Source organism: Ictalurus punctatus, chromosome 22 (assembly GCF_001660625.3).
Source record: "Ictalurus punctatus breed USDA103 chromosome 22, Coco_2.0, whole genome shotgun sequence".
Taxonomy (NCBI): Eukaryota; Metazoa; Chordata; class Actinopteri; order Siluriformes; family Ictaluridae; genus Ictalurus; species Ictalurus punctatus.
Window position 1 is genome coordinate 5,484,033 of NC_030437.2, and position 13,135 is coordinate 5,497,167.

General features: G+C 40.5%; 1 protein-coding gene across 2 annotated transcripts; it reads left to right on the plus strand.

The window, feature by feature from the left end:
• The first annotated feature begins 838 nt into the window (after positions 1–838).
• Positions 839–8,162, plus strand: dguok (deoxyguanosine kinase). 2 transcript variants are annotated; one of them, XM_017452548.3, is made up of 7 exons: positions 839–1,236; positions 1,831–1,949; positions 2,098–2,294; positions 2,390–2,537; positions 5,894–6,009; positions 6,420–6,519; positions 6,728–8,162. In XM_017452548.3, the coding sequence occupies exons 1-7, from the start codon at positions 981–983 to the stop codon at positions 6,752–6,754; spliced, it is 963 nt and encodes a 320-aa protein (XP_017308037.1). In that variant the 5' UTR covers positions 839–980; the 3' UTR covers positions 6,755–8,162. The 2 variants fall into 2 exon arrangements, 1 of the variants encoding a protein (XP_017308037.1); XR_008393251.1 differs by lacking the exons at positions 839–1,236; positions 1,831–1,949; positions 2,098–2,294; positions 2,390–2,537; positions 6,728–8,162 and adding an exon at positions 2,556–4,886 and having other exon boundaries at positions 6,420–6,441.
• Positions 8,163–13,135: the final 4,973 nt, after the last annotated feature.

A 13,135-nucleotide genomic window follows, 5' to 3' on the forward strand; every position in this document is an offset into this window, starting at 1 on the left:
ATGTCGGGGGTTCGATTCCCACCGTGGCCCTGTGTGCGCGGAGTTTGCATGTTCTCCCCGTGCTGCGGGGGTTTCTTCCGGGTACTCCGGTTTCCTCCCCCAGTCCAAAGTCATGCATGATGGTCTGATTGGCGTGTCTAAAGTGTCCGTAGTGTATGAATGTTTATGTGAATGTGCCCTGCGATGGAGTGGTACCCCGTCCAGAGTGTACCCAGCCTTGTGCCCGATGCTCCCTGGGAACCTCCCCGTGACCCTGTAGGATAAGCGGTATAGAAGATAAAGATGGATGGATGGATTTTTACCAATGAACTTTGCCAAGAAACTCCAATAAGAATAACATGACATACTAGAGAACTTTCATTTCACCAGAGATCACATAGTGTTTGGTATTGATACAGATATAACAAGCTTTCACGATAATATTTTTGTTCTAAATGTATTGTTTGCCAGGTTTGTGTGCATAAATGCATATGTCTAAAAGCAACATCTCTTGCGCAGTATCATAATGACTTTGTAAAAAAAAAAATAATAATAAAAATAAAAATTCACTTCCTTAAAAATCTGCAAAACGGCAGTGGAAAGAAACTCTTGTACCTGCTGCATGAATCTGGATTCTTGTTTGATTGATGACCCCTAATTATTGTTTTCCTTTATTATTTTTTTTCTGTTATTCTTTCCTCCTCAGGAAAACATGGGCACATTTGCACATTTTGTATGCTGTATGCTTTTTTGTATGCCTTTGATACGTACATTTAAAAAGACTTTTAATTTGAAGGTTAAAGCCCTCCCCCCGTAACAAATGACCCGGATATGCTTTTGCAATTTTGCCCACGTGATCACAGCGAACGAAAATAACAAGTCAGTTGTTTATCGCATGCGCATAATTCCCATTGATTCCTCGTGCGAGTTTGCCATCAGTTCTCTTGCACTGGAGTTTGCATAGACTCTGTATTGGAGCACGCGGCAGGTGATCTGTCGCCATGTCTGCTCACTGTGCCCCCTTTAAGCGCGTACTAAAGTGTAGTAAGTCTGAGCTGAAACTGTGCGTGCTGTTTGTACGGGTTCTCTGTACAGCCGGTTCCTCCTGTGGCAGAAAGACACGCAGAATAAACACGCAGTTAGAGAGAGTTCTGGAGCCACGGCGGTTCCTTCAACACTCATCCCAGGGCCATGCAAATAATCAAACACTGGATGCAATGGCACGCGTAAAGAGGCTCTCTATCGAGGGCAACATAGGTAGGGAGTAATATTTCAGTAATAACCCTTTAACCTCTGTACGCGCTTTAAAATGTACACATGATTCTGCATGCATCCATGAAGACCACTGGGCTGGTGTGGTCCACCTCTGTTCTTCGATATACAGCCTTGTGGCTTTCCTGTAACATGTTCTACACAAATGTAAGAATGAAGGAAGACATACTTCTGACTTTCAGACCTGAAGCTTTGGGTTGGCTGTTAGGTCTTCTTGAACAAGACCATTTAACTCCAAAGTGCATGTTGGGTTTGGATTTTGTCGCACTTGTGATTTGGACCAAAAGCACACGCCAAATGAATTAATGTAGAACCGCTGCTTATGGTTGCGTTGAACTGTGACAGTACAATGAGTGTGAGGCACCTTAAGACCTAAAAACACTCCTAACCAGCAGAAACTGTAACGTGCCAATGAACAACTGTCTGACTAAATAAAGGAAAAGATTGTCGACGCAGATGTAAACTGTTATTATTCCAGTTGAAGCCCTATTATTATTTTTTATATATTGTTATTAGTATACAGTATGTGACCTTTTTAACTGCTGTCATACTGCTATATGTGTCTTTTGGACTCTTCAGCGGTGGGGAAGTCCACGTTTGCAAGGTTGCTGAGCAATGCAGGGCGAAACTGGGAAGTCACACCTGAACCTGTTAGCAAATGGCAAAACGTCGAAGAGGCGACTTCACAAATAAGACAGGTATGAATCTCCTTGTAAATCCTTTCGGGACCACTGATGGACACGAGAAGTGAGGTGAGGTGACGGCTCACGACTGTAATCCCAACAATGGCTGTATTTCGTTGCGAACCTTTATGATGTTTCCGTTACCCTTTCTGCTTTCCTGTAGCCAGCGTCGTCTCCCCAGCAGACAGCCGGCAACTTGTTGCAAATGATGTATCAAGACCCCAAACGCTGGTCCTACACCTTTCAGACATTTTCCTGTATGAGCCGTATGCGCACGCAGCTGCAGCCGCCTCCCGCACGGTTACTGCAAGCAGGAGACGTTGCTGTACAGGTGTATGAACGTTCCATCTACAGTGACAGGTGAACTCGTGTACTCGACATCTTCGCTTCAGCTTATTCTCATCAGTGATTTCCTGTCTCTGATGTTCATGGTGCTGTTCCTTTTTCTTTTTCAGGTATATTTTTGCTCAGAATATGTTTGAGCTAGGCAGTATAAACTCCACAGAGTGGGCTGTATATCAGGACTGGCATTCCTTTCTTGTTGAGCAGTTTGGTCCTAAGGTACAACTGGAGGGAATCATATACCTTAGAGCGTCTCCACAGGTCAGTGATGTTAAAAAATAAAATAAAATAAATAAATGCATGAAAGTTTTGTCTGAAATATCAGAATAAAATACTTTATTGACAAGTACACAGGAACAAGTCTTGGCAATTAAGCACATTCAACATATGACCAATCCTAGCATACAGAATACTCATTTCAGTACAAATAGCAGTGTGAAATCTAACAGTTAACAAATCTACAGCACGGCTCGGATTGGTTTATATAATGCGCTCGTTCTAATACGCTGTTTCTATAGTAACAGCTCATACACAGGAGATAACAAAAACAATTCTAGATTCCTTTTCAGCACAGTAGCAAAATTAACTAGGAATAAAACCACTACAGAGAGAAACACTCAATCATTACATAGCAGTGAAGATTTCATGAAATTTTTCATTGATAAGGTTGAAAATATTAGACGTGAAATACAGGCCATTAAATTAAAACTGGACAGTACTGTATCAAACCCATTACATGACAATGTAGCAATATCAGATCAATGTTTAGAGTGTTTTGCTCCGCTTAGAGAGACCGAACTAGCTACATTAATCTCTTCAGCCAATTCATCAACTTGCATACTAGATCCTGTACCTACGTGTTTGTTTAAACAGATTGGTCCAGTAGTAATTGAACCACTTCTAAATATAATCAATTCTTCCCTAAGCACTGGCTATGTACCTAAATCACTTAAATTAGCAGTTATTAAACCCTTGATTAAAAAACCTGGTATTGACCCGTCTCAATTGTCCAACTATAGACCAATATCAAATCTCCCCTTCATCTCTAAGATTTTAGAAAAGGTTGTAGCAAAGCAGTTATGCTCGTACTTAGATAGGAATAACATTCATGAAATATATCAGTCAGGATTTAGACCTCATCATAGCACAGAGACAGCGTTAGTTAAAGTAGTAAATGACCTTCTACTGACTTACGATCAGGGTTGTGTCTCGCTGCTTGTGTTACTCGACCTTAGTGCAGCTTTTGATACTATAGATCACACTATTCTCCTTGACAGATTAGAAAATGTTGTTGGTATTAAGGGAACAGTCCTCTCCTGGCTCAGGTCTTATCTGACCGATCGTTATCAGTTCGTAGATGTAAATGAAGACTTCTCCACGCATACTGAGGTTACTTTTGGAGTTCCACAAGGTTCTGTTTTAGGCCCACTGCTCTTTACTTTATATATGCTACCTCTGGGTCAAATTATTCGTAAACATGGAATTAGCTTCCACTGTTATGCTGATGATACACAGTTGTATGTTTCAGCGAAGCTAGAGGACAGACAGAAGCTTAGTAAAGTTGAGGATTGTGTAAAGGACATTAGACATTGGATGTTAATTAACTTCCTTCTGCTTAATTCTGATAAAACAGAAATACTTTTATTAGGCCCACGTGTAGCTAGAAGTAATCTTTCTGATCACATGGTTACTCTGGATGGTCTTTCTGTTTCATCATGTGCAGCAGTTAAAGACCTTGGAGTGATTATTGACTCCAGCCTATCATTTGATGCTCATGTAGATAATATTCCTAGGACAGCCTTCTTTCATCTCAGAAATATTTCTAAAATAAGAAACATATTGTCACTACATGATGCGGAAATACTAGTTCATGCATTCGTCACCTCTAGATTAGATTACTGTAATGCCTTACTGTCTGGATGTTCCAGTAGGAATATAAATAAGCTCCAGTTAGTCCAGAATGCAGCTGCTAGAGTCCTAACTAGAACTAGAAGATACGACCAAATCACACCGATATTATCAATACTGCACTGGCTCCCAGTGAAATCTCACATTAATTATAAAATACTTTTATTAACCTATAAAGCACTAAATGGTCTCGCGCCACAATATCTAAGCGACCTTTTGCTTTTCTATGATCCGCCACGCCTACTTAGATCAAAAGATGCAGGCTATCTGATGGTACCTCGAATAGTGAAGGCTACAGCAGGGGGAAGAGCTTTCTCTTATAGAGCCCCACAGTTATGGAACAGTCTTCCTATTAGTGTTCGGGACTCAGACACAGTCTCAGTGTTTAAGTCTAAGCTTAAAACGTATTTGTTTACTCAAGCCTACCCTGACTAGATTCTGTTCTACTACTTCGCAGTCATAATAATCTTTTTTCTCCCTCTCTCCTTTCGCCGAGCCCCACACAATTTTATGGAGATACTAGAGATCCAGATCCATTCTGCCTCTGGATGGAGCTCAAATCTTCTTTAATTCCAGACTGCTGGGACTACGGCTGCTCTTAACGCCATACAGACTTCATATAAATCCATAATGAACTTTTTCACACTATCTGTTGTTACCCAGATGAGGATGGGTTCCCTTCTGAGTCGGGTTCCTCTCAAGGTTTCTTCCTCTTAAAACATCTTAGGGAGTTTTTCCTCGCCACCGTCGCCACTCAGTGTCTTGCTCAGTTGGGATAAATTCACACCTTTAATATCTGTATACCGTGTTGATATTTCTGTAAAGCTGCTTTGAGACAATGTCAATTGTAAAAAGCGCTATACAAATAAAATTGAATTGAATTGAATTGAATACACATGGATTTAAAAGTGCGACATGCCTTTCACAAATCATTTAAGCATTGTTATCGTTGGCAAATTGCTGTGGTATAAGTGGAATAAAACACTCCAGACCACTGGTGGTGGATCATTTGGGTGGTACCACTTTATTACTGGATTACCACAGGGTGGTGAGTGCCACATCATGCCACTAACAAAGAGAATTAATTTCGTATACGCACATGGTCTGCAGTGCATTATTCCTTACTTAAATATGGCACGTCTGCAAGAATAATAAAAAGCAATTCCTCTGACAATATAAAGCTGGCAGGGAATGTCAGAGCAAAAAAACAGCAACAACAAAATAAGCCATGAGCTCAAAGGTTGAGGAGGTCTGGGGAGATGTAACGAGTGGAACAGGTCTGTTATTCTGCTGTTCCTTAAGGTTTGTGTTCTGCATCCTGGAATGCTTTTGGATCACTGTGGTTGTAAAGAGTGGTTATTTCAATTACGTAGCCTTTGTGTCAGCTTGAACCAGTCTGGCCATTTTCCTCTGACCTCTTTCATCAACAAGGCATATGGAATTATCACAGATGAACTGATTACGTTTTGGAAGTGATCCAAACAGGGTCAAGGTCACGGCCAGGTCAAATGTCTGAAATAAATATCTTCTATAGCTTCATTCATGTTTTTTTAATGTATATTTTGAAGGTATTTCAGTCAGACAAATTAGTAACAATAAAGACTAGACTTATTGGCAGCGACGGCATCCCCGTCAACATCAATTTATATTCTGTAAATATGTTATATAAATTCTAATCTAGGATGAAATGTACTGCTTGTGTTTCATAGACCTGCATGGAGCGAATGAGTGGCCGAGGTAGAGAAGAGGAGCAGGGAATACAGCTGGAATACCTTGAGGCATTACACAAGCAGCATGACAATTGGCTCATAAACAAATCTACAAAGTGAGTTTGCCCGTCGTTCACCGGCAGGTCATTGGTGTATCACTGGTATTAGTAGCACTGAAATAAATGTAAACAATAACATTAGTGTGTACTGTATGATATACATTTAGAAATAGCTTTCATAAATTGCTAAATAGTTAGAAACGTAAAAGTCCGAGAGCGGCGGTAGCTCAGTGGTTAAGATATTGGACTACTGATCGTGAGTTAAAATCCCAGCACCACCAAACTGCCTCTGCTGGGCCCTTGAGCAAGGTCCTTAACCCTCAACTGCTCAATAGTTTAAAAACTGAGATAAATGTAAGTCGCTCTGGATAAGGGCGTCTGCCAAATGCCATAAATGTATTGTAAATTACCAACTACTGTAATGTCTTGAGAACAATACAATCCCAGTTTTGGTCTTTCCACTGTAGGGTTCACTTTGATCACCTGAAAAATATTCCAGTTCTGGTGCTGGATGGTAGTCTGGAGTTTGAGAGTGATTCTGAGATGCAGGCCAAGTTTATAACAGAGGTACAGTATATGTGTGTATTATTGTGCATGTGATTCTGAATAAATTGAATAAATGTGGTATATTTATATGTACTGTAATATTTTTCGTTCTTCATATTACTCTGTGTGCGCGCACACGCAAACACTCTGCCTAAAGCCATTGGTTATATTTGTTCTACTTGAGAGAGAATTCACTATAATTCATTGATAAAGTATTTTTTTGTTTTAGGTCACTAACTTCTTAAAGGAATTATGAATATCAAAGGAAAGGACCAAACACAAATCTCGGACTTCTGGACCATCTGTTTGTTTTTTCCAAGCTTGATACAGTTTTTCAAAATAAATGTTTGTGTATTTTATTTTTCAATGCTTGCAACCTCACAAAACTTTTAAAATATTCATACCGATACATTCTGCCAAAACTGGAGTATTACCAAAGCTACTACCTTCCAAGAAACACTTAAGATTCCTCTATGAGTATATATGAGAGTCAGACTACAGTGTACACATCTTTTATACATTTGTTACAAAGTTCTGAAGACTTGAAAGCATGTTTTGTTCCATGGACAACGTAGAAATTATATACATACATAGAGTATACAGTGAATATGAAACGGTCACATTCAAACTCATGTTAAAAAGTGATTATCATAAACTTGTCATGGATGAAGTGATTCCGATTAACCCCAAATAAAGACCAGCTGTTTCTGTAGGATTTTCATGACATCTTGGTTTCAGTCGACTGCCGAAGCCATGGACCACTAAGACCTTACGAAACATGTATAGGATCTTATTGGTCTTATTTACCTTATTGTCAAAAGGTATCGAGCAGTAGAGGGGTACAAAGGAATTTCCATCTCTAGAGTTTAGACTGCTTGTGTGTGAATCCTAATCTCAGCAGTTTCTGAAATACTCTAACCAGCCCATCTGGTAGCAACCACCATGCTATATTTGAAGTCATCGAGATCACACTTTTTCCTCATTCTGATGTTTGATGTGATGATTAACTGAAGCGCTTGACCTGTTTCTGCGTGATTGTGCTGCTGCCACATGATTGAATGTTTGGACTTCATAAATGAGCAGATGTACAGGTGTTCCTATTAAAGTGTGTGGTTTGGGATAGAATAACTGTCTCATAGTTATTTATTTTTTGTGATTGCAATGGTGATTGCTGGCATTCAGAATTTTGTGCACATTTTCCTAAAGTCTATAATTGTCATAAAGCTAATCAGGGAAACGTCATCAGGTACTAAGCAAAATGACCAATCAGCAGCCCTGGAAGTAAACACAGAGCTGTGTTAAGCCTGGAGATTTTCTCTACCTAGACACACACGTGATCTGTTTTAGGCAGCTTGCTATGCAGAGTCATTGAACATCAATTTACATTATGTTTGGTTTATATTTACTTTTCTTCATATCCAAAGGTTTTCCTTATATGTTAAGATACGGAAACATGTAACGGTTCACATCCTGCCGTGTGCTTCTGTTCAGTGTCGGTTTGTTCTGTATATTATGCAGGTTACTGGAAGGGGTTGTGGTGCTCTTTCAGAAAGTTATACATCATGGATAAATTTCCTTCACTTGTTCTGTCTCACTGATTTCATGTGGCACCTGTATTAAAATACAGAAACTAACCTTCGTAATAAAATTTACATTCAATTAAACCTGGAATTCAATTAAATCATGAAAGTGTTAGTTTTATTATGTACTGTGCCCCTTTAATGATTGTTCATTCATTCTCCTTTAAAGCACAAGGTTCATCTGCAAAGCCAGTAAATGTGTTTGTGTTACAATTTCCCTTCATTGGAATTAAGGGGCTCCAACATGTTCCAGCATGAAAATGCTGTGAACAAATCGAGCTCCATGAAGACTTGTTTTGCCAACTCTGGTGTGGAAGAAATCGAGTGTCCTGCACAGATCTCTGACCTCAGCACCACTGAACACCTTTGGGATGAACTGGAACACCGACTGCACCAAAATCTAGTGGAAAGCCTTCCTAGAAGTGTGGAGGTTATTATACCAGGAAAGGGGACTAAATCTGGAATGGGACGTTCAACACACACATATAGGTGTGATTGGACAGGTACAAACTTTTGGCCATATAGTGTATATACCATTGTAGAAAAGGTGAGAATTGGAATCAAAGCTAAAAATCAACATCTTTAAATCTCAGCTAAACATGGTTTATCAATTAAATGAAAAAAAAAAATTGAAATGAAGAATTTTAAACTGAAGAGAGACTTCAGAATGAGGTTCAACAGGAAAAATGCTGTGAAGTTGAACTACAGTGATCTAAATCTGGAAATGTACCAGTGTCTTTACTGGATAATTGTTTTAGGGCAATGATTTAGTTTTAATCGGTTCTGTAATAGCTGGATATTTTAAGCCATTTTTAAAGTATTGAAAAGTATGTTACATACCACCAACACACATTAACACACAGTAACATACCACCAACACACACCAACACACACCAACACACACCAACACACAGTAACATACCACCAACACACACCAATACACACTAACACACACTAACACCCCACAAACACATACCAACATACAAAATCACACACTAACACACACCATCACACACTAACACACACCAACACACACTAACACAGTAAAGACTCAGGAACAGAAGAATTTTGCAAACCCAGTGAGATAAAACCAAATTACACAAATACTGAAAGTAAACTATTTGTCCTATTGGTAAACCCAAACTAAACTCCAGAGTAAAATGCAGTGTTATCTGGCCCGAAACAGACAGTACGGCGTGGCAGATTATCTGAGCACGGTGACTGAGAAACAGCTTGACGAAGCACAGACTCAGTGAGCCATCGAGACGGGCCGACACAGACAGTCCTGGTTGCCCCGAGAGAAGAGACTGTGCCAGCAGTGCACACTGAGTTAAATAGAGACAGAGCTGCATTTCCTCACCGAATGCACTAAAAATAATCACATTCAAATTGAATTCTTCACCAAAATGAACAGAATCATCCTCAACTTTAGCTGCCTCTCAAACTGCCCCACCTACAGCTGCAGTGGTGACTTGACAGTTAAGGCTCTGGGTTATTGATTGGAAGGTCGGGGGTTCAAGCCCCAGCGCTGCCAAGTTGCCACTGTTGGGCCCTTGAGCAAGGCCCTTAACCCTCTCTGCTCCAGAGGTGCTGTATCATGGCTGTCCCTGCACTTTGACTCCAACTTCCTAATTTGTTGGGATGTGTGAAGAAAAAAGAATTTCACTGTGCTGTAATGTATATGTGATCAATAAAGACTCATTATCATTATTATTAGCTGTACTGTACACACACATCTGCCACCAGGTGAGGGACAGAGTGACCATGTCTCAAGCACACATACATACATGCATTTTTTTCTTCTCTTTTTTGTGTATGTATATATGCGTATAAGTAGGTCTGTATATGTATGTGTGTTTATTTGCATGTATACATATATGCATATGTATGTGTATTTTTCTTTCTTTCTTCTTTTTCTACCCACTCAGGGTCCTCGTTACTAGTGTGTCTGTTTGACTGTATTGTTGAATGTACGTACATTTGTTTCTACTTATTTATTTCTATAGTTATTTTCTAATTTGTCTGTACCCAAGGTTTAGCAATGTTAATATTTGTCATGCCAATAAAGCAACCTTTTGACTTTGACTTTTGATTTTGAGAGAGAGAGAGAGAGAGAGAGAATGCTGAGTGAATACAAATCCTGGGGCAAACTTTGGATTGCATAATGATCTCTTCCTATGTGTTGAGGCACAGTGCTAAGTCCTGTGGTATTTGTTCCTGAACTTTGAACAATGTATACACGTTTATTTTTATTTTTTTTTAAAGTCGGGTTACGTTTACTCATTTGCTGGATTTAGTTTGCGTCGTGACTCAAATTGAGTTGATAATAGAGGAAATCCAGCGTGCTGACGTTGAGTCAAGATAAGTTTTTCAGAAGTTTCCACGGCACCTGTTGCGAGAAAGCGCAGGAAACAAGAGTCTGAAGTAAAAGAAACTAGCGCTTATAAGAAGAAATGTACATTTTTGTTATCATTTAACTTAATTTATAATTCAGATGAAGCTTCTGAATTTATATTTCTGTATTATTATGTAGGTAATAACTTTAATAAAAATGTGTATTCTGGCTTGATAGCAGATGTTAGCCTGCTGACAAAAGTACACTGGGGATATGGAAAAGTTAGCTGCTTCAACTAAATAAGACCAATTTGTTTCTTGAAAGACCAGATGGTGCGACTTGGACACATCATCAGTGATGAACCCAGGGTAATAGGATGTTTTGGGTTTTAGATCTTCAGACACCATCACCCAGTTGACCCAACTGGGGGTGATCAGTTCCTGGCTTGTGTCCAAGTGGTATGCTACACAATGTATCAGCCCTCTTGATCTACAGCTACCTCAATGGGCTTGCAGCAGGCCTTCTACCCATGCCTTCCACATATTTATAGAGCTATTTGGCCTTCTTACGCTTGTGGGCCTCCTCTATCTGGTCATCCCAGGGGGTAGTGAATTGCAACAGAACCACTTGCTTAGAACAGTCAGATGTTAAAACCAAATCTGGCCTAAGTGTCACCCTTGCAATGTGTTCCGGGAACTTCAGCTGCTTCTAGCAGCCCAGTTGAGGCTCTGAGCTCAGCCTAAGGTTGTTCTCCCACCCTGACAAAGGTGATGTTGTCCCTTGTTGGAAGCTGATGTTTGCTCTGTTGGATTCCAATGCAGACTGTGTTAGCTACTGCCTTCAGCACTTGGTTATTGTGCCACCTGTACCTCACCTCTCCCAAGGCTTTTGGGCAGCAGCTCAAGATGTGCTCCAAGGAACCTCTTCTCAGGCACAGTAGGCATGACGGGGTGTTGGCTAGACACCAGAAATGCAGGTTGGATGGACTTGGGATGCCATCATATACTGACTAGATCAGAAACTTGAGACTAGCTGGTTCTGACTTCCAAAGCTCTGACTAGGTGATCTTACAGCCAGTTGTATTGTCCAAATTAGTCCAAACTCCCTGCTGGCTCAAAGCCACTGTCCTACTGCAGCATTCCTCTTCCACCTCTGCACGGATCTCTCCCTGGATCAGCTGGCGTCTCTCTCTCCACACAGAGCGACAGAGCCTACAAGAATGCCATGTCTCAGCCTTGCTTCTGCCTGTTCGACTACCTCCTGTTCCTGCCACTTCCTCAAGGTTCTAACTGTGATGCCTGCAGAGGAGACTCTGGTGTTGTTTGAGGCTCTATAAAGTATCACCTCTCTGGCTCTGGTGTCTTTACATTTCTCTGTCAGACTGGTGAAAAGAAGCTGCAGCTTGTTGGTGTGCACATAAAGAGCAATGCTGCTTAGGCTCTTTGTTAGAACAAGCCACCTGCGAAGGAACTTCATATGTCAGCAGTGGCCAGAGACGTCTTGGCAGAATACCAAGCTCCATTATCCTGGTTTGAACATCATTCTTGCCAGTGTAATGAGCCTTTCCCGCCCTTGGAGGGGCCATCAGCATCCTGGCACAGATGTTGTCGTGACAGTCAGGTCATCCATGATGGCTCTGAAAAATCTGAACATTTTTGAAAATACTAGTAATAGAAGTTACTATTACCTCATTTTGGGCTGCTACGTAAAACTAGAAATTACCTCAGGTTTTCTCAGTGACATCATCTCATATTATCGGCTAGCATGCTAATCCTTTGTTTTATGTTCGTCAGTGTTTTCAAAATATATGCTCGTATGATAGGCTGTTGTGTTGTTTTAATCGAGGGAGGCTGCTTACACGTTTTTGTAGGGGAAAAATTGCTGTCTGAAGCTTCTTTTGTGCTGATATGAAAATAGGAAAGCTGCTCACACAATGTGCACACTGTAATGTAGCAGAAAGCGATAGGACAAAACGATCATATCATGATCCATCCATCCATCCTTCTTCTACCACTTGATCCTTTTCAGGGTCGCGGGGAACCTGGAGTCTATCCCAGGGAGCATCGGGCACAAGGTGGGGTACACCCTGGACAGGGTGCCAGTCCATTGCAGGACACAATCACGCACACACTCACATTCATACACTACAGACACTTTAGACACGCCGATCAGCCTACCATGCATGTCTTTGGACTGGGGGAGGAAACCGTAGTACCCGGAGGAAACCCTCGCAGCACGGGGAGAACATGCCAACTGGAGCCTGGAGGTGTGAGGCGAACGTGCTAACCACTAAGCCACCGTGCGCGCATATCATGATATTTCAGGATATTCAAAGGATATGCGATAGGCTATCAGGATCCGGATATATATTGTATAGCCTTTGTGACAAACTGCCAGTAAAGTTGTATTTGAAATAGTAAACCTTAATATATATATATTTTTTATTAGTACTTGTATATATTTATGTTTAGAAAAATTAAGCAATGCTGAAAAGGAGGAAAATCTATAAAAAGTGTAATAAGATTAAAAGCATATCAAATCTGCTTACAGAGTTTGTCATTGTATAGATATCTCAAAAAAGTCTATCATGACATAATTTATCATGGCACAGTTATGTGGTCATTTGTACCCATGAGTAGGGTCAAATTGGGTTATTTTTAACCTAGTAGATGGCAGCAACCTGGGCCATGGTGATAACTATGTGTCTGATGGGTGGAACTGA

What these genes read in the sequence shown, in the direction of transcription:
- dguok (XM_017452548.3), top strand. Translation starts at nt 981, where the DNA reads ATGTCTGCTCACTGTGCCCCCTTTAAGCGCGTACTAAAGTGTAGTAAG. An exon ending in CGACTTCACAAATAAGACAG is followed by an intron (nt 1,950 to 2,097) that starts GTATGAATCTCC and finishes GCTTTCCTGTAG; the next exon opens with CCAGCGTCGTCTCCCCAGCA. An exon ending in CGTTCCATCTACAGTGACAG is followed by an intron (nt 2,295 to 2,389) that starts GTGAACTCGTGT and finishes TTTCTTTTTCAG; the next exon opens with GTATATTTTTGCTCAGAATA.